This window comes from Akebia trifoliata, chromosome 8, assembly GCF_017979445.1.
Source record: "Akebia trifoliata isolate Shusen 1 chromosome 8, ASM1797944v1, whole genome shotgun sequence".
NCBI classification, from domain to species: Eukaryota; Viridiplantae; Streptophyta; class Magnoliopsida; order Ranunculales; family Lardizabalaceae; genus Akebia; species Akebia trifoliata.
In genome coordinates, this window is record NC_141382.1 from 37,678,338 (window position 1) to 37,705,397 (window position 27,060).

The following is a 27,060-nucleotide window of genomic DNA, read 5'->3' on the forward strand; positions in this document are numbered from 1 at the left end:
TTCTGTTTTTTCAACTTTGATTCTTGTAAATCTCCTCGAAATACCCAACAAAGCATAAATTATTGTTGCAAATCAAAAATTACGATGTAATCATATAAAAAATCGAATCTCAATTTCATTCTTCAATTTTTTTATATTTATAAATCATCAAAATAAATTAAAAAAATATGTCTAGATGGTTCAAAATTAAAAGAATATCATTCTTCATTCATGATTCGTTGAAAATGATCACAATCGTCATTGGAAAATCTAACTATACGAAGAAGATGAGAAATAGGTAGTTTGAGTATTTCAAATACCTTTTACATGTGAGATGATTGAGGGACTCTTAAGAGAAGAAAATTTTACTAAATGGACTATTAAGAGATCCCCCAAAACTTAGGGATTAATTAAAAAAAATCCCTTCATTAGGGTCCTTTTAAGTAATTTCCCCTTTAAAAAAAAAGACAAATTGTAGGCAATTATCCTAGATTTTCCTCTCACTTATCCGGTGAAGAGGATCAATTGCATGTCCCACCAACATGACAAAGCAATCAAACCCACAGTCGAGATCAGGTTTAAATAAAAGGTAGAAGAAGAAGAAGAAGAAGAAGAAGAAGAAGAAGAAGAAGAAGAAGATTAAAATGATGATGAATTCGATCCAAACCACCCTTCATCATCACCCCCACTTTTCATTCCTTCCAAATCCATCATCTAGAAATCACACTAAACCTCTCCTTTTCAAGGTCGATCAATATGCAACAACAACAACCCTCGCAACTACCATTCTTAATAGTTGGAGGAAGAAGAAGAACAACAATGGGTTGTTCTTGTTGTGCGCTTCGAGTGAGAGTGCAGGAGTGGAAGTCGAATACAACGACAACAACCCAGAAGAGATCATTTCTGGAGAATGGCCAGAGAATTTCTCTCTTCTCAATTACGATGATTTGAGAGCTTATCTTGAACCAGAGATCTTCAAAGATAAGGTAAATAAATGAATAACCCTAAAAATCCTTTTTTTTTGTTTTGTTTTTTATATTAATTAATTTAGGGCAGATGGAACCTTCTGCACTGTTGGGGGAGGTGATGTCAACTTTGATTCGGACAGCAACTGTTGATCAAACTGTGGAAGAGATCAGTCCTCACTTTGAATTTGTTTCTGGACTTCCTGTTATTGATGGAAATTTCAAATGCATTGGGGTTGTATCTAAGAAAGACAAACTGAGAGCTCCAAATGGGGTTAGTTCTCTCACTTTCTTTATCTGTATCTTCTCTAATTGCAAAGCAATCATGCTAAGCTAGTTTGGATTCGGCAATTATTCGGCTTGCAGTCAGTTTATGTTTAATTTGGATAAATCTGGAAAAGTTTCAGAAAAATTGAGGAAATTTACAAATAATTGTTTTGGGCAGAATAGGAGATTGGGCGGGGGGGGGGGGGGGGGGGGGGGGGAGTTGTCAAGTCGCAATTAATTTGTCAATTTAATTGGCTGGTCCCTCATTCAAATAACTTCTTCAAATTTTCTGAAAAATTCACTGAACTTTGTGACAGTGATTGGAGTCCGTTTTGAATCATTTGGAAACTGCAAGATCTTTTACATGGTTTTTTTTAAATGTTAATCTTGAAATTTATCCCAAGCTGAGTTGAATTATCTTGAAATTGTTTTTGATGAGTAAGCTGGAGTTGAGCCCACTAGTCCACCACCTCATAGCTGCTTTGCAATGTGTCAAACCAACTGACTGACTGAGCTATGGTTCAAAGCCTCAAATTATCTTGAAATTTCTCCCAAGCCAAGTTGAATTGAACATAAATCTGTGAACTACATGAAAGGGATTGAGCAAGACCTGTTCCATTTCACAACTCCCCCCCCCCCCCACCACCCCTTGCCCAAGGAGGATGGAGGGAAAATGTTCCTTCCACGAGTAGCTATAGTGAGAAGCGTATTCCTTTTAGTGTGCAAGAGAGGGCTGAATAGAGTGGCATTATGGAAGCATAGTTTTCTATCTTTTTTTCTGATAAGCAAAAGATTTTATTAATAATAAAGAATAAAAGGGAAGTGGTCAAGGCATCCACCCCCACCAAGCATACAAGAAAACCAAAGAAAATAGATAACTCTGTTGAGTTTAGTCCCACATCGGAAACAAATTGCCTTGTCTCTCTCCTTATAAGCTCCTAGGCCTCTCCACTCATTGCCAATTGGTTTTGAGTGGGACCCCCAAATTTATCATGGTATCAAAGCGGGCTTTTCTCTCCTCCACGTCACCTAGTTCATATCTCCACGTGCTTTGGCCTAGTCCGGCCCACATGTGCTGGGCGTGTTGAGTTTAGTCCCACATCGGACACATATTGCCTTGTCTCTCTCCTTATAAGCTTCTGTGCCTCTTCACTCATTGCCAATTGGTTATGAGTTGGACCTCCAAATTTATCAAACTCATGCATCACAAAAAAGATTGTTCCCATTTGAATAAGTCTTCAAAAAAATACTCTTCTAAATTCCTTAAAACTCTTGCTCCAATATAACAAGAGACCTAGGATGGATATGAGAACCTCCTAAAAAGAATGCTTATTCCCTTCAAAGACCTTGCTGTTTTTCTTCAGCCAAATGCCCTAACACACAACAACGGGTATTGACCATAGGAATTTTTTTTCTTGAGAGAAATTGCTTTCAGCTGCCAGCTTTGAAATAAGGCTAATAGAGATGAAGGAAAGCACCCAGAAACTCTGAATAGTGAAAGAGTATAAATCCAAACATATCTTGAAAGGGATTATGAATAAGAATGTGGTTTTCCCACTCGGTTTGCACAGAAAACGGGAATTAACTAAAGGAATAACCCTAACCATGAAATTGTCTATTGCATTAAATTTCCCAAGGGAAGCTAACCAAATGAAAAATGAGAGCTTTGATGGAATTTTCTTATCTTGGATTGGGTACTTTTGAGGTGTATATAAATGTATTAGACCATTTTAAGTAGTGAATGAAGAATTTGGCATTTTCGTGGAAGTTCCCATCTCCTTGAATAGATTGATTTTCTTCCCTATTTCTTATCTATTTATCTTTTTGGTAGCATGGGATGTAACTCTATTTATTTTGCTGCCATACTTCTTTTTGGAGGATAGAAGACTTGTTATGTGTGCTTAAATGATTTGATGGTGTTTGCAGAAGTATTATCATGGACAAATGAGCTTTTTTTTCATCACATCCGTTATCTTGAATTTGTGACAAATCTCGCATCAAGGGTTTGAAGTTTATGTTTTGAGTGTGACTAGAGAGCATCAGATCTAGTTTACACAATTGCACAGAAAGAAACACTAAAAAAATATTAAAGTATTATCTATACAAAAACATGTTATAATATTTTAATAAATTTAGACTATGAGTTGTTGGACTATCAACAAGTTATGTAAATGACGCATGTTTCCAAACTTCATTTATTCTAACAGATTCTCTTATCAACATGTTATCCTAATAGTTGATAAACATAGGCCATGCCTAAGCCCTGATCTAAGTAATCAGTTCCTAGTCTTAAAGTGTCTCTTCTTATCTTCATCCACTTCAACAACTGGCAGTGGATATGAGAACCTCCTAAAAAGAATATTAGAGAGGTTTACCTTGGGTCTATAGACTTTGAAGTTTTGCAATGGGTTCCATTGAAGATTTTGAATATTGGAGAGGTTTACCTTGGGTCTATAGACTTTGAAGTTTTGCAATGGGTTCCATGGAAGATTTTGAATATTAGAGAAGTTTTATTGGGTCTGTCAAGGGATGGGGGAAGTACTACAGGGCATGTGGAGAAGTATGAGCTAGTAGGATACATGGTTTGTTAGGGGCTCTTCAATGTGATGGGTTTTTTGAATGGAAATTTTATGAGTACTCATGAAAGCTTGTGAGTCTGAAGCCTATGCGATGTGGTATGCAAGTTAGGATCAATTAGAGGGGTACACCTCTAAACAGGGAGGAAAATTTTTGAAACAATCCAAAGAGGTGATTGGCCTAGCTTGTAGGCAGATTTATGATGGAAAATTAGTATAAGGTAGTCGTAGAAGGGGGATCTTCAATGCGATTAGATTCTCTTATGAGAAAGAAGGGAGAAGCAAAATGACCAACATGAGAAATTTTTAGACTTTATTGATAGGAGCTTACTCATGGATCTTGGGGGTTTCAAGCCTACTTCCAAGTTCTAACCTGCAAGAAAATCCAGTGTTACGTGAATTGAACATATTCTTGTTTTTTAGTAGCTGAGAGGAGCACTTTCCCAATTTAGTTCAGGTTGCAATTCTGATACCCATATGAAACCATGTTCTTTTGATTATTGGTTGCAGGTATGCGTTTCACCTTTGTTCCCTGTTAAGATTAAAAAATATGTTGCTTCATGTACCAAAATTCTCTTGGATGATGGTGGAGTGGTGGAATTTATTTCATTTTGATGGTAGAGCTCTTACAAGTTTTGTAGAAAGCTCACAGCTGTTGGGAAGAAGCTAAAGCTTATGGGGAGATTGAAGATGTCTTTGAGCAGATGAACTCATAGACATATTAGAAAGTCTTTTTAGTTCATTCTCTTTTATATACAGAAGAATGCGTAGAGTTGTTATCTATTTTTTCAAACAAATATGTTGTACCTTCACATTTCAGTCCCGCCTAAATGTTACATTGACTTGAGTTTACCATACCCAATTTTTCACCATGAGTATGTGTGCACCCATGTAATGGGTGTGGATATTTGTTTTTCACGCATGTAATGAGTGTATAAATTTGGCTTGAAGCATTTCTTTGCTAAATTTTGTATTCTTCACACTTGTTCCATACCTTAAATGCTTATAACATGAACTAACACATTCTTCATGGTGCCGGACATGAAATATTAATTGAAATCTCAAGATTGATGCTTCAATCTGTTTCTGCCTTGCCAGTAGACAAAATGACTACTTCTGTTTCACATTTCAATTACACATTAGCACAAAGCATCTAGTGCAATCTTTCAATAAATTTCAATGGTATCATACAAAGGCTAATCTTTCTCTATATAGCTCCACAAAAGTGCACAGACACAGGCAAGTACACGGAAACTATTGCGCAAACACTGACAATAGTAATAGTAGTTTATTGTGATTTTTTTTTTATAAGCATATTTTTCTGTGATTTCACATTGTGATGTTGGACATAGAGGCTGTTCTGCGAACTAGGTGTTATTTTTCACATTCCCTTTATGGTCCAATCCCTGAATTTAATTACTAATTTAAGTGTATGTATGAGTTAATTGCAGTTGAAGTCGAAGGTGGGTGAAATCATGTCATCCCCTGCCATCACGCTGTCACCGGACAAGACAGTTTTGGGTAATGTTTTAGAATAAACATTTTTAAATATGACATCACTTGAGGCTGAATCGACATTACCAAGACTGAAGCAGAACGTTGTCGTTTTTGGGACTATTGCAGATGCTGCAGTGTTGATGCTCAAGGAGAAATTCCACAGGATCCCAATTGTGAATGAAGGTGGACAGGTTGTAGGTGAGTTTTCTCATTAGGAGTGCAACTATTTTTAGGTTAATTTTGACACACCTATTTTTGGTGTATCTTTGAGTACCCCTTCGGGTTTTCAAAATGATGACATACCCCTTTGACCAGTATCTTCTTTGGGGGGGGGGGGGGGGAATGTCAAGGGCTTTGGCATGAGGTTGAAGATGAGGGTAGTTTTCTTTAGCCCATTGCAAAGATCGTCGGTTGTTAAGTGAGGTATGCCTTCAGTTTGGAAACCCAGTTAGGTATATCAAGAATCGATAAGGTAGGTCTTTTTTGAAGGTTTAATTAGATTGGTATGGCTTATAATGAATGAATGTTGCAACAGGGATAGTAGCTCGCACCGACATTTTTAAAGCGTTGGAAGGCCTTCCATCATGAGCTCTTCTTTGTCATTCCTGTTTTGAAGGTATGCTTCTGTTTCTTAGCCTTGTAAATTAGATGGAGTTTGCGAGTAACGGTGAGGTTTAATCAGGATCAAAGATTTTCCTTTTTTTCCTTAATCAATAGTAGTTATGCTTGGGAGGGGAAGGAGGATTAACTGTTCTGCAGTTGTAAGTGTGTGAACCAACAATAAAGTGTGCTATCAACTGTTCTTGTTCCTTAATGTTACAGAGCTCGTTTGAGTTGTCTTGTGATGTTAATGAGTGTGTTAAAAACATGATGCCTATCACAGCAAGATAAAATCATTAGAACCCATTTATCAAAATAATAAAAATAAAAAAATGACTCGTTGTAGAAATGAAAAAAATGTTAAAAAACCAGAAATTGTGCCTATCACAGCAAGATAAAATCATTAGAACCCATTTATCAAAATAATAAAAATAAAAAATTGACTCATTGTAGAAATGAAAAAAAAAAATGTTTAAAAACCAGAAATTGTGTTCAGGTGGAGATGGAATGAGCTAGCAAATAATAAAAATAAATAAATAAAAAATCTTATAATGAGTTTTTCTAATTCATTATTTCATTATAAATGGAGAGTGATTTTACATATATAAAAACATATGAAAAATAAAAAACAATAGGGTTAAAAATTGGAGAAAAATCTTCAAAAACTTTTTTTTTTCTGGTTTTAAGAGAAGAATATGCAAATACTGAATCTATTTGAAAATGAATTAATTATATAATTTAATATAGGAAATTTACAAAAATGGAGAGAAAAGTGCAAAAATCACAAATACGAAACAGATAAAGTAAACAAATGAAAATGACAATAATACCCTAATTTATATTTTGATCTTAAGGATTTGAACTTAGACTAAGATAAGTAGGGATACAAATAAAAAACAGTGAAAATTGAGAAAATCTTGAAATAATGAGTATTTCATGAGTTATATAAGCAGTTAATAGATGGTAGACACTGGAATTTGTTTGTTGATCCTCTATGAAATTGTAAAATGTTTAGCCTCATATACTCTAAATTCAACCAATAAGAAGAATCCACAGATAAAGAACATTCATGTTTTGAATATTTTTAAGACTAGTGATAATCTGACGATCCCTCCCTGGCCTGCCAGTTACAGAGTCATAAATCTTTTTCTTTTGTAGCCCGAAGCAAAGGACCTATGGTTCTATGATGGGGGCGTCTAAAAAAAGAGTGTCAGATTATCACAACTCATCTTTTAATCCTCAGAAGTTTTCAAAAGAAATGTTGATGCTACAAGTTTTAAATGCTTATTGATTTTATCACTTGCGGGTTTGGATAGTTTTCATGGTTTTAGGAGAGAGAAGCATCCTAAATGGTAGTCTTGTGGCTTTCAACTCAACAAAAAAAAAAAAAAATTTGAAGAAAGAAACAAGTTATCTTTCAATATTTTGCCTAATTTTTCGTTTTTAAAGAAAATTAAAAGTTGAAGACATAAAATTTGTGTATGAGATTGGTTGATCCTGAGCTGAGGTAAATCGGATTCAATCTTAATTGACTTAATACGTTTGCAACCAAAGTTAATATTTCAATGTTAGGAGCGGGAGCATCTTTTAAATTTAGAAATTGAAATATATTATTTAAAATCGAAGAAAATCAACTATTTTGTGATTGTGAGTGTGATTGAATCGGGAGAGGGAGAGGTCTCTCAGTCTCACACACAGAGTAGAATCAACTCATTGGGAGTCATTTATGTGTATCTTGTCTTTGATCAAATTCACGTGGATTCCATCAGCCATTAATTTAAAAAAAAAAAAAAAAAAGACTGGCAAGATTCTCTCTTAATCCAAAGACTTTCCTGTTATTTTTGACTTGTAAAGATTTAGGTCGGCTGACTGAACGTTCTGTACTGGACATGGGTCTGGTTTCACTTTCACATCAAGTTCCAAGATCAATTATGCATGGGATGGACGGTTCTACTTTATGAAAATGGGCTCAAAAGCAGATTGATCCTTTTTAAAGAGTGTTTCAGAAATTTGGCCATTTTGATCTTCAAGTCAATAGGGCCATATAGATAGATAGAGGGGCTCCTACTTCACTTCACATTGGAAAGCTCACTCCATGCCTTGTGAGTCACTTTTTTTTTTTTTTTTTTTTTTACTTGCTCGAGTCACAAATCACACTCAAAATAGTCCCAATAATAAGCTATATATGGGTTTTTAGATATTTAAATCGGGCTCACCTTGACCTCCTACAACATAGACTTGGGTTTTCGTTAATAAAGTCTATAGTCCAATATTATGATATTGTGGGCTCACATTAAACAAAAATGGGTCAGCACATGATTGAGTTAACCAACCCATAAAATGAGTTACTTCAATAACTAAATAGTTTAGCATGGAGTCTACTTCCAAAGACACAAGTTTGGGTTTGATTGGGTTCATAATTTTTTTTTTCAGAAGTAGCAAGATTAAAATGGGATCAATTTGATTTTAGATCAATTAATTAAAGTTCATTAAGTTAGCAGCATCATTGGAAATTTATAAATATCAAAGCCTAGATTGTTAGTGGGGATCCTAGATTATTGTCTAAAGAATAAGCAAAGCTTCTTAACACAATACTCTTAGAGAAGATCAAACTCATAATAAGTACCCTTCAAGAGATAAAAGTGAGAAGTTGGAAGAGAAGAAAATCCACAAAAAACCACTATAGAACATCAAGTGCTGGAAATCATTCTCTATGGAAAGTATTATCATCTTCAACCTATAGAACGTGAAGTTTAGAGGGAAGAAATGCCAAAGCAAAACTTCCAGAAAAGATCTAGTATTAGAAACTTTTTTCTAGAAGTTGAAAAGTCGTCATCAACTGATAAAGTGCAAACCACATAAGGGACGAAAAGTCCACACCATCTTTTGGCAACAATGAGATCCGTTAAATCGACCCTAGTCATTTTCTTCAATATTTGATTGTTAGTCCAAAGAAAACATTCCATTGAGCAAGTATAACTGAGTACCTATAATAACAACACTACTATTTTTATCAAATCAACCAAAATCATTTATTTTCTTACCTCGTGCATTTGAAGGTACTGAATTTCACTGTGAGTAATCTTGTAATCCAATTGCACATCTTAGTCGTCTTTTTTTCGAATGTGTACGAACCAAATGAGATTCTTTTAGAAAAGCGTTTAATTCAATTAAATGTTTTTATGTCTCAGTCCTACTGCATGATCCCTGAGACATATATTCACCATGGTGAGTCACAAAGCAAGTAGACACATTTGGAGGGGAAGAGACCCACCACACAATTAGTCCCAGATAAAAGCATCATGAAGTGTTGAGAGCGGGAGTGTCATTCAAAAAAAAAAACTATTTTGTGAGATTCCAGAGCAAGAGTGGTATGATGGGTAGAAGATTCCTACTATACAAAACAAAGTAACTTGGAGCGAAAGCACGAGTATCATCCTCATCAACAATAACAACAAAATATTCCAAAAACCAAACTGCAAGGATTGGCTCTATTTGTTGTCACTTGTGGTAAATGAATATCAACCCACTCTTCTTTACATCAAAGACAAGTTTTGAAACCAAAGAACTTGGTTGAAGAGACAAACTTCTTGTATAAATACTGATAACTGATTATAATTAATTACTTGAAAGCCATTTTGGCATTAGAGGAAGATGAGTACAAGAGTGAGGATGCAGAGAAGCTAGTATTATTGCTTTGTGGATATGAGCACCGCATCATCGTGGTAGAGGAAGATGTTGGGCCATTGTTCTCTTGGCATTCGGTTGTTGGTGACCCTTTGAGGAGTGCATCCACCTTGGCATACTCCTCTCTCTCTTGCCTGATCTCTTTGAGCATGGCCGCGACATCTTTCATTGTTGGTCTGTCATCGGGGGACGGATTGACACATAGTAATGCCACACCAAGTGCTTGTCTCATCTCTTGCATTTCCGACTCTGGTCGAGCCCGAAGACTCGGATCGAGCACCTCTATTCCTCCTCTCCTCTGCCTCACCCAGTCCACTACGTGGAGCCCATTGGGTATTGTTGGATCGATCGGTTGCTTTCCTGTCAACACTTCCAATACAACAACACCATAGCTATAAACGTCGCTCTTCTCTGTGATCTTCATCATGTATCCATACTCTACAAACAACAATGACCCCAACAAACATTGAAAATGTAGTTCTATTAGTTCGTAAAATTCAAATCAAGTAAAATGATGACATGGTTTAAAGTTTTGTACTGTCTTTGAATGTCTCGGCCAAGACTTGAATGAAACATTGAATGTTTTGGATTGTCTCAAATACGTCCCAAATGTCTTGCCTCAAGACGAATCTGCTATTCTCAAGCTTAATTCTTAATCTTAAAAACACATAACATAAGTAAATAGAAAACAAACCAGGAGCAATGTATCCATAAGACCCAGCGACGGTGTTGGAGGAGCGAGCGAAATCTCCATCATCGACGAGCTTGGCCAACCCAAAATCAGCAATATAAGGCTCAAATTCAAGACCAATAAGGATGTTATTGGCCTTGATATCCCTATGAACAATGGGAGGAGCACAATCATGGTGTAGGTAAGCCAGACCTTGTGCAGCGCCAAGCACAATCTGGTACCTCAAGTCCCATTCCAAGCAACTACCACTCCTCTCATGTAGGAGACTACCCAAGCTCCCATTCGGCATGTAATCGTACATTAGGAGTCTCGTGCTCCGATTCCAACAACAACCCAAGAACCTAACGATGTTCTTGTGACGAATAGAACCAAGGGTTTTCACCTCGGCCGAAAAAGAATCACGAACACCTCCCACACCAAATTCATCGTCGCCATTGTTTGTGGTAGACATTGCTGTTGGCCATAGTTTCTTCACTGCAATTACTTCACCGTTCTCCATGTCAGCACGATAAACCATGCCAGAGCACCCTTTCCCGATCACATTAGCATCAACTAAGCATCTAAGCACATGTTCTACCGAGAAGTTTAGCTTCTGAAATGGAGTAAATTGCCAAGGCCACGAGTCCCCTCCTCCCATCTCGGAATCAGCGTCGTGTTTAATGACTCTCCGTGCTCTAATCACTGCCATTGTACCCAAAATTACCAGCGCCACCGTTAAAGTAATCAACAATGCAATTGCTAGCTTCACTTTCCGTGACCTCCTAAGGTTTTCTCTATTTTTGTTCGATAATTCCATTCCAGCAACGTCACTCAAGAAACATGATTCTTTCCCCCAAGAGCACAAATCTTTATTGCCTTCTAGCTCTCTTGCTGATAACTGATGGAACAATTTATTGTCTGGAAGATAACCAGTGAAATTGTTGTAAGAAATGTTCAAAGAGACCAAGTTATCTAAGTCAGAAAATGGTGTGAGATCTCCTTCGAGTGTGTTGTGTGAGAGGTCCAACACAGAGAGCTTGTTAAGGGAAGAAATTTGGGGTGGCATCGGTCCAGTGAGGGCATTACCACTCAAATTGAGAGCAATATCAAGAGCTTCCATCCGACACAACTCAGCTGGAATGACACCGGATAGTCCATTACTGCTTAGATCTAGCAATTGGAGACTTGAACAGAGTCCAAGCGACGTGGGTATCGATCCAGTGAAGGAATTCCCATTTAGAATAAGCTTATTCAATGATACAAGTCTGCCGAAGCTCGCTGGGATCCGACCCATGAAACGATTTGTCGAAAGATCTAAGACTTGCAATCCAGTTAGAGAAGATAGTGAATCAGGCAGAGACCCATGAAGGGTATTGTTACTGAGATTCACCATTTGTAATTCTGTGCAACTCCCAATCTCATCAGGCACCAAACCAACAAGACGATTCGATGAAATGTCAAGGAAATTAAGGTTCCTAAGACCCCCAATTTCCATTGGAATCTCTCCTCCAATCCTATTGTCACCGAGCCTCAACCGAACCAAAGAGCTACAATTTCCAACTTCTGGTGGGATTGAACCTGAGATATCGTTGGAAATCAAGAGAAGCTTTGTTAAATTTTGCAATTGAAATAATCCGGGAGGTATACTTCCTGTGAGTGAATTGTGAGACAAATCCAAAGCTTGAAGATTACTACAATCGGCTAATGTTGAAGGAATGCTTCCTTCAAGTTGGTTCTGCCAAGCGAAAAAAACTGTCAACTTCACCAACATTCCAATCTCCATTCCAATCAAACCCGAAATCTGATTAGTATCGAGCTGCAATTGTAACAAATTTGTGGCATTGTAAAGAACAGAAGGTATCGATCCGGAGATGTTATTGTTACTAAGCATTAGTCCTTCGAGCTCCGAAAGTTTTCCAAACGACCAAGGTATAGTTCCAGACAAAGAATTCAAGGAAAGATCAATCATTTTCAATTTACTACAATTCCCAATCTCCTCTGGAACAGACCCAACTAATGAATTCTCCCAAAGTAACAATTTTTCGAGGTTTCGAAGCTTACCGAGCTCGATTGGAATCTCCCCAGATAGACTATTTTCATATAGATAAAGATTCACAAGCTTTGAACAATTTCCAATCTCGTTTGGAATCTCACCTGAAATCATCGCAGTATAGATAGATAATGTCTGTAAATTACTAAGTTTACCAAATGAAGTTGGCAAAGAACCAGAAACCTTAGTATCTGCTAAACCCAACACAGTGAGTTCTCGACATTCGCCAATTTCGTCTGGGATATTTCCAACTATATCCTTATTGCCTCCGGCGCGAAGAACTTGAAGATTTGAGAGTTTACCCAATGTTGATGGCAAGTTTCCACCAAGTCGATTATCGAAGATTAAGAGATTCTTGAGGCTGATACAATTACCAAGCTCAGCTGGGATTTTTCCAGTGAGTTGGTTTGAATTAAGAATCAAATCTTGGAGATGTCCAAGGTTTCCAATACTAGTTGGAATAGTTCCAACAAGAGTATTGGAGCTAAGATTGATAATTTGAAGAGATGGGCAGTAACCAATATCAGTGGGGATAATGCCAGTAAGATTTGCATCAGAGATGATAAGTGTTTGAAGTGAGAGAAAGGAAGAAAGATTTGAAGGAAAGGGTAGAGTAAGTTGGACAGATTGAATGTTGATTTGGGTTACAAAGGCTTGAGCAGAGCAAGTTATGTAAGTCCAGTTACATGGGTTTGGGTCTAAGTGATTCCAGTTCATGAAAGAAGGAGAAGGAGAAGGAGAGGTGAGAAGCCATGAAAGAAGAGTGTGAGCTTCATGGTTTGATGGTTCAACTGGTTTGATTGATAGAAGTAAAAGAAGAAGTATGAGAGGAAAAAGAGGTAAGAGAAGGAGGTGATGAAGGTTGTAAGATTGCCTCGACATTGGTATCGAAAATTACCTCAAATCCCAACTCTCTCTTCTCGAGTTTGCATTGGGTCTCCTCCCCTTGTGTTTCTCTCTATCTCTATCTCTCTCTATTTCTCAGTGTTTCTCTCTCTTTCTCTCTCTTCTCTCCTTCCTTGGACTGCTCTAGTGCTTGCTTCATTAGTTAGCAAAAGAAAGAATAGACACAAAAGGAAGAGGGACAAATATTTTAAGGAAAAAAAAAAAAAAAACTACACCACCGCTTCTCTAACAGTGGGTTTCTGCTCTGTTTTCAAAAAAAAAAAATTTCTAACCATCAAGATTTTGTAGTCTAGGGAGTTGGATAGTTATCACACTTTAGGTCTCATTTCTCCAATTCTGTCTCCCAAGTATTAAGAACCTACTTCCAAATTTTGGAAATCGATTCTTTAGAATAATAAAAAAAATGTGAGTTCATCATAAGGGTGTCAATGGGTTCTAGATACCATGATTGCTTGATGTATCTGAAACTGATAAGTTGATTTTGGGTTTGAACTTAATTATATTTTGGTCCGGTTTTGATAGTCATTTTAGGGATCCATAAAGAATCGGGTCTCCTTCAGATACCGCCGATAGTGAATTTGTTTTACGTGTAACTTTTTATAAGGACCTTAAGTAGTCTACCTAAACATTAACTAATGAGGTAGGTAGAAGTAAATTTACTTTAGCTAAAGTTAGAATCTAAAGAGATTGTGGAGCTGATTCTACTTTCTCTTGCACAAATGTTCATTTATATTTCTTATTCATTTTCAATCTCCATTAAAAATGAAGACTCTAGATGCTAATTTGATGAGGTTTTCTTTTCAAAGATCTAATATATACTTGAAGAATTCATTGTTGGTATCATCTATAAAGTGAGGAATTACTTGTTAGTTTATATATATGAGGGACATTTGGCTCACAATCTTATTCTAATAAAAGTTTTGTTCTATGTAACTTAAAAGTTTTATATTGGACTGATTTTTTGTGAGGATGATATCTATGGTGAGAAGATCATCCTATAAAAAATCAGCTCATTCCAAAATTTCTAGCCCCATGTTTACAAGTCAAAGAATGTGGACCGTCCATTTTTTAAACCACTTTTGATGGATATAAATCATTCTCACCAAAAATCAGCACATTCCAAAACTTCTAGCCTATGTAAGACAAAACAGATAGGGCAAATAGTAAATTGTTGAACATGACCCAATGGGTAATGGATATTTATCAGGATCAATTTTGACTCCGAGAGTTTTATCGAAACCGATTTGTGGACATCCTTAGTTTGTCAACACTAGTGTGTAATAGTAAAAAAATTAAAATGTGATTGAAATTATATAATTCATTTGAAACTTCCAATATTGGTGATACTAGTTAAAATTTAGGGTAAGAGGAAGGTAACCAAAGATATGGACATGAGATGAGTAAAAATATGTGAGCTCTATTTCAATGCACAAATAAGTTAACTAAAACTAGTCTTCCTAATTTCTTAGAGTTATTGTCATTTTTAAGTCATGAAATAGATGATTTTGCCATTTCAGTAAAAGATGTTAAATAATAATGAGTAGGTAAACCAAAGAAGACAACTAATGGCCAAATAAGAAAGCTAAAAATGTATATAGGTATGTATTTAGGTCCCAAGACACTCCCAGTCAGATATTTGTTAACTTAAGAATGTCATCCGGTCATTCCTACCCAGATAACAATAACAAAGCATCATCCCAAAGATTTGGGGTGGGTTAAAGAGTCATGATAATCTAACTCCCCCATGTGACATACTTAAAAATACTCTCCTGGCTTGAGCATGTGCTAGAATCATAGATTTTATGTCTCAAGATACACATCTGTACATCCCCATACATATGTGATGTTGTGTATCCCGAGAAAAATGATCTATAATTCTAGCACATGCAACATCAGAAGAGTATTTTGAGAATGCCATGTGGGGGAGTCAAAAAATCATTACTCTTAATTGAATTAATAATTTTCTTCCATTTTACTTTGTTTAGAGTCAAGTCTTCTATTGGTCAAAGTGAATCTACAATTTTCTTCATCCATGTTGAATCTTCCTCTCTTTTAAGCGTCTTCAACTTGAATATTTTCTCTAATTCAAAGAATTTTGATAAATCGACAACAGCTAAAAAAAAAAAATTCCATTCTAAGTCCATCAAATGGTTATAAATTATTATTTAGATTTTGTAAAGTACCACTTGGGAAATAGAGTTGGATAACTACCCAAGTTCTTAATAACAGGATACAAATTATTTTATCTTTTAATATAAAATAAAATTTAGGTTGTTAGATTGCGCCACGCATAAGAGCCAGAGACACCATGTGTCCGTGCATTGTTTTCCTCAACAAATTTATTCTTACTTTATTATAGAAATCATTATCTGTTTTAATTTTAAAATATATTTTTTTCAGAGGTTCGGCTTTTGCTACCACACCCATGACCCAACACCACTGCCCCCACCCCTGTTATGGTTAAATGTATAAACTATAAAGTATTTGCACTTGTTAGGTCGCAGAACTGAGACATTATTTATTAAGAGAGCCGCTATTAGCACCCCAACTTTTACTTATTACATTCATATTAAAAGGAAAGAAAATAGGGCGTATTACCATTTCGTGTACTGAATATGACAAAATTTCAAGTTTCGTACATTATTCATATTAATTCTGAAAACATGCATGAATCTTTTTTCAACAAATTCGTTGGTAGGCATTTTTAATTTAAAGTGACGAACTCGCTAATAAATTACCAACGAATTCGTCATTAAAAAATAAGGATATTTTGTCTTTAAATTTACTTTCAAATTTGTCACTTAAAATTAAGGATATTTTAACTTTAAATTTACCAACGAATTCATCACTTTAAATTAAAAATATCTACCAATGAATTCATTGGAAAATGATTCATGCATGTTTTAGGAATTAAACTGAATAATATATTGAAATTAGATTTGGACGTAAGTTGCGCACATTTTGAAAAAAAAATCCCAAGAAAATAAATGAATAATTGAAATTAAGTAAAAGTTGGGGTGCCAATAGAAGTTCTCTCATTTTTTTCTTTTCTTTCCGTTAGATTTATATTTGTAAGGTTTAAGAGTTCAAGTGAGTCTAATCATAATTTTAAACAACAATTGAAATTGTATGAACTAAGTGTTATAATATTTTGTAATGTGGAGATTATAATTTGAGCCCAAACTACACAATTTTTGAAGAGTGTTTTAATCTTTAATTTGGGTATGATAAATAATTTAACAAATTGGAGTGTAATAAGTAAAAATTAGGGGGCCAAAACATGATGGAACCAACTCATTGATCCACTTCAGCAAATCATTTGACCAAGTCAATTCCATAATGCACTCTACCAACTTATTTGATTATGTAAAATATTCTTGTGGGAGCAAAATATAAATAATTTATTTATGTTAAAATATTAAAAATTAATTTTAAAATATTTAGAAATTTCAATTAACTCATTTGAGTTGACTCATAAGTTTTTGACATGCCATGACTCTCGTCAAGTTGAAACTTTGTCGAGATGACTTTACTTGATAGGACTCCAAGGTGACCCACCCCCACAACTCGATGAAATCAACCAATTGAATTAACTCAGCATATCTTCGAATGCAAATTGATAATACTCTTGTGAAAAAAAAAAAAATATATATATATATATATATTTTACAAAGTGGATCAACGAGTGTAATATATATTATAATATTAAAAATTAATTTTTAAACATTTTTAATTGAGTCCAAATTATTTGCATCCAAGGTGGATGATTGAAACCCTCCTCCCACACCTCAATACATGCCACACATGTAAAAATGGAAGGAAATTGTGAAAATATCTCCTCTTCACAATTTCCTTCCATTGTGGCTTGTGTGGTATGTATTGAGGTGTGGCGGGAGGGTTTCAATCCTCCACCTTGAGTGTATAGGATCTGAACTCTTTTTAAATTTAATATATTTTTATTTGATTCATAAGTTTTCGCCATGACAAGGATCCATAGATGTTTAAGTTGAATTTTAAAACTATGGTTAGAACAAAGGGTAAAAGTGTCCTGCTAATATCATAAGAAATTACAAAAATACTCTTCTATATTTTTGGGGTGGATGACATGCTTCTTGAAAATTAATGAAATCACATTTATAGCAAGTCTTTCGACTTCATCTACTATAATTCACTAATAAAAAGAATGCTGAAATTACTTTAATTTCCTTTTATGTTTTCAAATTGATGACATGCCCCTATAAAATATAATTAACTAATGAAAACTGATGAAATTCTTATGCTATGTCTCTCTTGCTTCACGCAAAGTTCATCATTCAAGTCGACGACTCAGACAAGTCAAATAAAAATATATTAAACCTTTTTTTATTAGTAAAAATATATATTAAACTTATAAATATTTAAAATATATATTTTTAGAATTAATATGTAAAAAAAAAAAATCTTTTATGTTGTCTACAAAAATACAAAATATAATTCAATAACTCATTCAAATGTTTTAATAGGCCTAGTAATTATTCGAATTGAATCGATCAATTTGATGGGTTGACTCAAAGAATTAATTCCATTAACATTCGGGATCAAATCAGCTCGAAACCCAATCGAATCAACTCGAAAAGTTATAAAACTATGGTGTCAACTTTATTAAGAGATATATTTAAGTGTGGGACCCAAGTAATACAATGGGTCTTAAGTGTGCAAGTAGGGTTTGGTTGATGGAAGAATAATTAAAGATTTGTAAGGGAGAGTGGGGTGGGGCTTTAACAACATATCCCAGATTTTGAGGCTAAACCACATGGTGAGATTCCATTTTACACATCTATTTACCTATTTTTATTAGCCAGAGCAAATCAAACCAAACCAAACCAAAACCCTTTCTTCACAATTAATTAATTTATATTTATAATGATGGTTGGGTAATATTGTATGTGTGTATTTGATTCCATGTAGATTAGATATATATAGGTCACTTCAACAACTACTTTTACCCTACAAAGCCGCAAACAAGACCAAAATCAAAAGCTAAGCGGCGCTGCCTCATAGCCCTTATTTCTAGGGTTTGTGACATTGGGAGACACACCATCCTACTGGAATCTAGTCACGTTGTGTCTGTTTCAAAAAGTCCAATTAAAACCCATTAATGTATTCTATGTGGCCTTTCTCATTTCAAATATCTGAGTATTATATGTTATTTGTGATAGTGATCCAAAGTTTATGAAAGAATGGCTATTTAATAAGGTGTCATGTGACTTCTCCATTTAAACAACTATTTGTGGAAGAAGCTCTTTGACCCCAGACCACACCCACATCTTTCTCTCTCTCCCTCTCTAAACAAACGTTTGGAAGAAGCTCTTTGACTGAAACCACAACTCATTTTTACATTAGAGTTTGGTTTTAGTCCTCCTAACTTTGAGATTAAATGGGGGGTTAAAAAAAAGATAATAAAATTAAAAAATTATTATTTAAAAAAAAATTAAAATATATATAATTGAAAAAGATATTCTAGAAAAACGAATAAAAGAGGGAAGTCAATAAAATTTAGGATTTTTTTTTTTTTTAAAGATATAATAAAATTAAAATGGTCAAACTTAAACCCGTAGCTTAGTTGGTTTGATACATTGCAAAACAACTTTGAGGGTTCAAGTCGAGTTTACCAATAAAAAAAAGTTGAAATTGTTTTCACGATGATTTTTTTTTTTTTTAATGTGGGATAAAGATTGAGACAAAGAGGATAGGAGGGAGGGAAGGTACAATTGTTCAATTTTACTACATATATATGGGTTAGACTTCGAGTGACCCATGATTTAAGAATGACTCCTGAAAAAATACATAATCCCAACCATTTAAACATAAACTCCAATGGTTAGAAATTATACTTAGGACAAGTATCATTGAGATACATATTATTAAGATACATATAAATCTTGATCAGTAGATTTCATGTTTATTGATTGGGATCACATGTTTTTGCATGAGTCATTCTTCATTAGTCATCTAATCCCCACCCTTAATGGTAAAAGTTGATGGTCCACGATTTTTCAAATTATAAATTGTCGTTACAAGTTTCATAATAGAGATCATCCTCACGAAAAATCAGCTCTTTCCAAAACTTTTAGTCCATATAAGATAAAATATTTTTACTGAGACTTTGGCAACCGAATGCTATATATATAGGGTCCCGTTCACCACCCTACGCTTTACCAAACGTGTTTTGTCCTACATAGGTTAGAAGTTTTGGAATGGGCTGATTTTTTGTGAGGATGATCTTTACCGTAGAGATCATCCTCACAAAAAATCAGCCCATTCCAAAACTTCTAACCCCATAAAAAATGATTTACAAAAAATGGACGGTCCACGAAACTTGTAAACATGACGCTAGAAATTTCGGAATGGGCTGATTTTTTATGAGGGGGATCTTCTAATCGTAGAGATCATCCTCACCAAAAATCAGCCCATTCCAAAACTTCTAACCCATATAGGACAACACGTTTGGTAAAACATAGGGTAAAGTGTAGGGTGTTGAACATTTCCCATATATATATATGGGAAATGTTCAGCAACAAACATTTTGGCAACACATTTTTCAAAACATGGGTTAGAGGTTTTGGAATGGGCAGAATTTTGGTGAGGATGATCTCTACGGTGAGGAGATCATCATCACCAAAAATCAGCCCATTCCAAAACTTCTAACCCCATCAAAAATGATTTACAAAAAATGGACGGTCCACGATTTTTCAACTTGTAAACTGAGGCTAGAAGTTTTGGAATGGGCTGATTTTTGGTGAGGATGATCTCCTCACCGTAGAGATCATCCTTACCAAAAATCAGCCCATTCCAAAACCTCTAACCCATGTTTTGAAAAATGTTTTGCCAAAATGTTTGTTGCTGAAAGGGACCCATATATATATATATATATGTATAGTTTACAAAAAATGGACGGTCCACGATTTTTCAACTTGTAAACATGGGTTAGAAGTTTTGGAATGAGCTGATTTTTGGTGAGGATGATCTCCTCACCGTAGAGATCATCCTCACCAAAAATCAGCTCATTCCAAAACTTCTAACTCATGTTTTGAAAAACGTTTTGCCAAAAAGTTGGCCCTTGAACGAGACCCATATATATATATAGGGAAATGTTCAGCAACAAACATTTTGACAAACATTTTGGCAAAACATTTTTCAAAATATGGGTTAGAGGTTTTGGAATGGGCTGATTTTTGGTGAGGATGATCTCTATGGTGAGGAGATCACCCTCTCCAAAAATCAGCCCATTCCAAAACTTCTAACTCATGTTTTGAAAAACGTTTTGCCAAAAAGTTGGCCCTTGAACGAGACCCATATATATATATAGGGAAATGTTCAGCAACAAACATTTTGACAAACATTTTGGCAAAACATTTTTCAAAATATGGGTTAGAGGTTTTGGAATGGGCTGATTTTTGGTGAGGATGATCTCTATGGTGAGGAGATCACCCTCTCCAAAAATCAGCCCATTCCAAAACTTCTAGCCCTATGTTTACAAGTTAAAAAATCGTGGACCGTCCATTTTTTGTAAACCATTTTTGATGGGTTAGAAGTTTTAGAATGGGCTGATTTTTGGTGATGATGATCTCCTCACCATAGAGATCATCCTCACCAAAAATCAGCCCATTCCAAAACCTCTAACCCATATTTTGAAAAATGTTTTGCCAAAATGTTTGTCAAAATGTTTGTTGCTGAACATTTCCCTATATATATATATGGGTCTCGTTCAAGGGCCAACTTTTTGGCAAAACGTTTTTCAAAACATGAGTTAGAAGTTTTGGAATGAGCTGATTTTTGGTGAGGATGATCTCTACGGTGAGGAGATCATCCTCACCAAAAATCAGCTCATTCCAAAACTTCTAACCCATGTTTACAAGTTGAAAAATCGTGGACCGTCCATTTTTTGTAAACTATACATATATATATATATATATATATGGGTCCCTTTCAGCAACAAACATTTTGGCAAAACATTTTTCAAAACATGGGTTAGAGGTTTTGGAATGGGCTGATTTTTGGTAAGGATGATCTCTACGGTGAGGAGATCATCCTCACCAAAAATCAGCCCATTCCAAAACTTCTAACTCATGTGTTTGAAAAATGTTTTGCCAAAAAGTTGGCCATTGAATGCCACCATATATATATATAGGGTCAGGTTCAAACGACAACCATTTCAACACACATATAGACAATGCGTTTTGTCTTATATGGGCAAAAATGTTTGGAATGGGCTGATTTTTTGTGAGGATGATCTCTGTGGTGAGGAGATCATCCTTGCCAAAAATCAGCTCATTATGAAACTTCTAGACCGTCCAATTTTTGTTGAAAAATTATAGGCCGTCCAATTTTTGTAAATCAATTTTGATGGGGTTACAAGTTTTGGAATGTGATGATTTTTTGCCAGGATGATCCCCTCATCACAGAGATCATCCTCACAAAAAATCAGCTCATTCCAAACATTTTTGCCCATATAAGACAAACACGTTGTCTATATGTGTGTCGCAATGTGTGTTGCAGGAACCCGACCCACATATATATATATGGGAAATGTTCAGCACCCTAAGTTTTACCACACACTTTAACAAACGTTTTTTGTCCTACATGGGTTAGAAGTTTTGGAATGAGCTGATTTTTGGTGAGGATGATCTCTATGATTAGAAGATCATCCTCCCCAAAAATCAGCCCATTCCGAAATGTTTAGCCCCATGTTTACACGTTGAAAAATCGTGGACCGTCCATTTTTTGTAAATCAATTTTGATGGGGTTAGAAGTTTTGGAATGAGCTGATTTTTGGTGAGGATGATCTCCTCACCATAGAGATCATCCTCCCCAAAAATTAGCTCATTTCGAAACTTCTAACCCATATAAGACAAAACGTGTTTGTTAAAGTGTGTGGTAAAACTTAGGGTGCCGAACGGGACCCTATATATATATATATATGGGTCAGGTTCAAACAACAACCATTTCAGCACACATATAGACAACGTGTTTTGTCTTATATGGACAAAAATGTTTGGAATGGGCTGATTTTTTTGTGAGGATGATCTCTGTGGTGAGGAGATCATCCTTGCCAAAAATCAGCTCATTATGAAACTTCTAGACCGTCCAATTTTTGTTGAAAAATTATAGATCGTCCAATTTTTGTAAATCAATTTTGATGGGGTTACAAGTTTCGGAATGGGATGATTTTTTGCGAGGATGATCCCCTCATCACAGAGATCATCCTTACAAAAAATCAGCCCATTCCAAATATTTTTGCCCATATAAGACAAACACGTTGTCTATATGTGTGTCGCAATGTACGTCACAGGAACCTGACCCTATATATATATATATATAGGGTCAGGTTCCTCACACACATAAAGCTACTCATAAAGCTACAATGTTTTTGTCTTATATGGTCAAAAAAGTTCGAAATGGGCTGATTTTTTGTGAGGATGATCTCTATGGTGAGGGGATCATCCATGCAAAAAATCATCCCATTCCAAAACTTCTAACCCCATCAAAAATGGTTTACAAAAATTGGATGGTTTAAAATTTTTCAACTTTTAAACATGGGGCTAGAAATTTCATAATCCGCTGATTTTTGGCAAGGATGATCTCTTCACCATAGAGATCATCCTCACAAAAAAATCAGCCCATTCCAAATATTTTTGCCCATATATATATATATATATATACATATAGGGAAATGTTCAACACCCTAAGTTTTACCACACACTTTAACAAACGTTTTTTGTCCTACATGGGTTAGAAGTTTTGGAATGAGCTGATTTTTGGTGAGGATGATCTCTATGATTAGAAGATCATCCTCCCCAAAAATCAGCCCATTCCGAAATGTTTAGCCCCATGTTTACACGTTGAAAAATCGTGGACCGTCCATTTTTTGTAAATCAATTTTGATGGGGTTAGAAGTTTTGGAATGAGCTGATTTTTGGTGAGGATGATCTCCTCACCATAGAGATCATCCTCCCCAAAAATTAGCTCATTTCGAAACTTCTAACCCATGTAAGACAAAACGTGTTTGTTAAAGTGTGTGGTAAAACTTAGGGTGCCGAACGGGACCCTATATATATATATATATATGGGTCAGGTTCAAACAACAACCATTTCAGCACACATATAGACAACGTGTTTTGTCTTATATGGACAAAAATGTTTGGAATGGGCTGATTTTTTTGTGAGGATGATCTCTGTGGTGAGGAGATCATCCTTGCCAAAAATCAGCTCATTATGAAACTTCTAGACCGTCCAATTTTTGTTGAAAAATTATAGATCGTCCAATTTTTGTAAATCAATTTTGATGGGGTTACAAGTTTCGGAATGGGATGATTTTTTGCGAGGATGATCCCCTCATCACAGAGATCATCCTTACAAAAAATCAGCCCATTCCAAATATTTTTGCCCATATAAGACAAACACGTTGTCTATATGTGTGTCGCAATGTACGTCACAGGAACCTGACCCTATATATATATATAGGGTCAGGTTCCTCACACACATAAAGCTACTCATAAAGCTACAATGTTTTTGTCTTATATGGTCAAAAAAGTTCGAAATGGGCTGATTTTTTGTGAGGATGATCTCTATGGTGAGGGGATCATCCATGCAAAAAATCATCCCATTCCAAAACTTCTAACCCCATCAAAATGGTTTACAAAAATTGGATGGTTTAAAATTTTTCAACTTTTAAACATGGGGCTAGAAATTTCATAATCCGCTGATTTTTGGCAAGGATGATCTCTTCACCATAGAGATCATCCTCACAAAAAAATCAGCCCATTCCAAATATTTTTGCCCATATATATATATATATATATATATACATATAGGGAAATGTTCAACACCCTAAGTTTTACCACACACTTTAACAAACGTTTTTTGTCCTACATGGGTTAGAAGTTTTGGAATGAGCTGATTTTTGGTGAGGATGATCTCTATGATTAGAAGATCATCCTCCCCAAAAATCAGCCCATTCCGAAATGTTTAGCCCCATGTTTACACGTTGAAAAATCGTGGACCGTCCATTTTTTGTAAATCAATTTTGATGGGGTTAGAAGTTTTGGAATGAGCTGATTTTTGGTGAGGATGATCTCCTCACCATAGAGATCATCCTCACCAAAAATCAGCTCATTTCGAAACTTCTAACCCATGTAAGACAAAACGCGTTTGTTAAAGTGTGTGGTAAAACTTAGGGTGCCGAACGGGACCCATACATATATATTGTTTGACATGCAAGGGGTCAATAGTTAATGATGGTGAAGGTAAGTTCAACAGGATTTGAACCTAAGACATAGGATCAACTCTCCTCAAGCTTTTACGAGTTAGCTAAGGGGCACCGTTTGTGTGTGTATATATACATACATGATCCCAACCCTTTAAATGTAAAATCCAATGGTAATGGTCGTCATCCTCTTAGCTAAGTGGTAAAAGCTTGAGGAGAGATGATCTTATGTCTTAGGTTCCAAATCCTGTTGAACTCACCTTCACCATCATTAACCACTGACCCCTTGTCTGCCTCCTGTTCAGCACCAAACATTTTCGCCAACATTTTAGTCAACCATTTTTGTCCTACATGGGTTAGAAGTTTTGGAATGGCCTGATTTTTGGTGAGGATGATCTCCTCACCGTAGAGATCATCTTCACCAAAAATCAGCCCATTCCAAACCTTCTAGCCCCATGTTTACAAGTTGAAAAATCGTGGTTTGTCCATTTTTTGTAAACCATTTTTGATGGGGTTAGAAGTTTTGGAATGGCCTGATTTTTGGTGATGATGATCTCCTCACTGTAGAGATCATCCTCACCAAAAATCAGTCAATTTCAAAACTTCTAACCCATGTTTTGAAAAATGTTTTGCCAAAATGTTTGATGTATATATATATATAGGATGGTGTTATTACAACCCCTATTACGACTCATATTGTGACACATCGTTTGTCTTATATGGGCAAAAATATTAGGAATGGGCTGATTTTTTGTGAGGATGATCTCTGTGATGAGGGAATCATCCTGGCAAAAAATCATCCCATTCCAAAACTTCTAACCCCATCAAAATTGATTTACAAAAATTGGACGGTCTAAAATTTTTCAACTTGTAAACATGGGGCTAGAAGTTTCATAATGAGCTGATTTTTGGCAAGAATGATCTCCTCACCATAAAGATCATCCTCACAAAAAATCAGCCCATTCCAAACATTTTTGCCCATATAAGATAAAACGGTGTGTCGCAATGTGAGTCGTAATAGGGGTATACGGAACCCGACCCATATATATATATAGGGTGTATTTGGAGGTCCTAAAGAAAGCCAAACATTTTTTCTATGCATGGGTTAGAAGTTTCATAATGGGCTGATATTTTGTGAGGGTGATCTCTATGATGAGGAGATCAATCTCACTAAAAATCAGCCCATTCCAAAGCTTCTAACCTACTCAAAAGTGATTTATAAAAATTGGACGGTCTACAATTCTTCAACTTGTAAACTAGGGTTATAAGTTTTTGAATGAGCTGATTTTGGTGAGGATGATCTCTTCATCATAGAGATTATCTTCACAAAAAATCAGCCCATTCTGAAATTTCTAACTCTTAGTTTCAAAAATATTTGGCACAATGTTTGACTCTCTTTAGGGACTCCGAACTCTTTCCTATAAAAAAAATACATGATCTCAACCCTTTAAATGCAAAATCCAATGATAATGTTCACAATCCTTGTCAATCCTTGAAGTTTCACAATCCTTGATTTTTCTAAAAATACTTTTGAAAACTATTTATTATTTTATCTTTTAGCATAAAAAGTAAATGCTAGTTCATGGAATATAGATTAAGTTAAAAAGAACATTTTTATTCTAATCAAAGGCTTTTAAAACAGATGGCCACTGGCCTCTCAAATTTTGAATCCAAATATAATGATTAGAATAATATCTTTTTTAGAGTTCTTAGAACTTCATGTTCTACATCTATGTAGCACCTTATGATGTTTTTGGGTATCACATGGACATGTACATCCATGGGCCAAAGGACCATTTATCTATATACACCACATGCCCATGTTGCCCCCAAAGGGGTGATGATGCCACATTAAAGTGGAGTATAAAATTGTAACGTCTATGAAATAAATATTAGGCGAAAGCGTGCAACAAACAAAACGAACAACGAGCAAGAAATTAAATGCAAATGACATCAAGAAAAATAGAAGACACAATTTACGTGGTTCGACAAGATGCCTACATCCATGAGTAACGATGATCAATCCACTATCTTCAATGAGATTTTTACAAAGTTCATATAAAATTATAGTCCCTTGTTATACCTCTCTCTCTCTCTCTCTGATAGCAGAAAACAGGTCGGATAAAAACCCAAATCAAATGGGTCCAAATTTTTGGCCTTGGACGCAATTAATCGGATCAAATGGGTCATTAACAGATCATTTAAGAATCTGGATTGAATTCATGAAAATTCTCTAACAATAAAGACAATTTTTACCTTTATATTTGAATTTGAATTTGATAGCTTAATAATGACCGTCCATTTTCAAAGTCTTTGATCAGGTAGAAGAGAATTTAAACTTTTTGTTTTCTTTGAATCTAATCTGGCTTAAAGTGACAGCCCACAAGACCCAAGTGACGACCTCTGTCCGAGCTCTGCATGATCCTTCAAAGTTCAGCCCATACATCAAGGATTAAATTTCAACAAATACGGAGTTTAGAACAAGTCAATTACGAAATTTTGAGATAACATTAAAATGACTGATTGAACCATCTTATAATATTTTTTGATCGGTTAGAAATATTGGAATAAACTGATCTTCTATTAGAACTAAATGTATGATAAAGGGATCATCCTCA

General features: G+C 35.3%; 2 protein-coding genes across 3 annotated transcripts; one reads left to right on the forward strand and one right to left on the reverse strand.

Annotated features, from left to right (window-relative positions):
• The first annotated feature begins 510 nt into the window (after positions 1–510).
• LOC147396689 (uncharacterized) lies at positions 511–6,135 on the forward strand. 2 transcript variants are annotated; one of them, XM_086451738.1, is made up of 5 exons: positions 518–965; positions 1,036–1,218; positions 5,239–5,308; positions 5,411–5,482; positions 5,820–6,135. In XM_086451738.1, exons 1-5 carry the CDS (start codon positions 624–626, stop codon positions 5,870–5,872), a joined length of 720 nt encoding a protein of 239 aa, XP_086307864.1. In that variant the 5' UTR covers positions 518–623; the 3' UTR covers positions 5,873–6,135. The 2 variants fall into 2 exon arrangements, with proteins under 2 accessions (XP_086307865.1, XP_086307864.1); XM_086451739.1 differs by lacking the exons at positions 5,239–5,308; positions 5,411–5,482; positions 5,820–6,135 and adding an exon at positions 4,298–4,740 and having other exon boundaries at positions 511–965.
• A 3,255-nt stretch (positions 6,136–9,390) lies between these two features.
• Positions 9,391–13,373, reverse strand: LOC147396690 (Leucine-rich repeat receptor-like protein kinase family protein). Its single transcript, XM_086451737.1, has 2 exons — positions 10,266–13,373; positions 9,391–10,009 (listed from the first exon to the last, which is right to left on the reverse strand). The coding sequence occupies exons 1-2, from the start codon at positions 13,171–13,173 to the stop codon at positions 9,507–9,509; spliced, it is 3,411 nt and encodes a 1,136-aa protein (XP_086307863.1). The 5' UTR covers positions 13,174–13,373; the 3' UTR covers positions 9,391–9,506.
• Between the last annotated feature and the right edge of the window lie 13,687 nt (positions 13,374–27,060).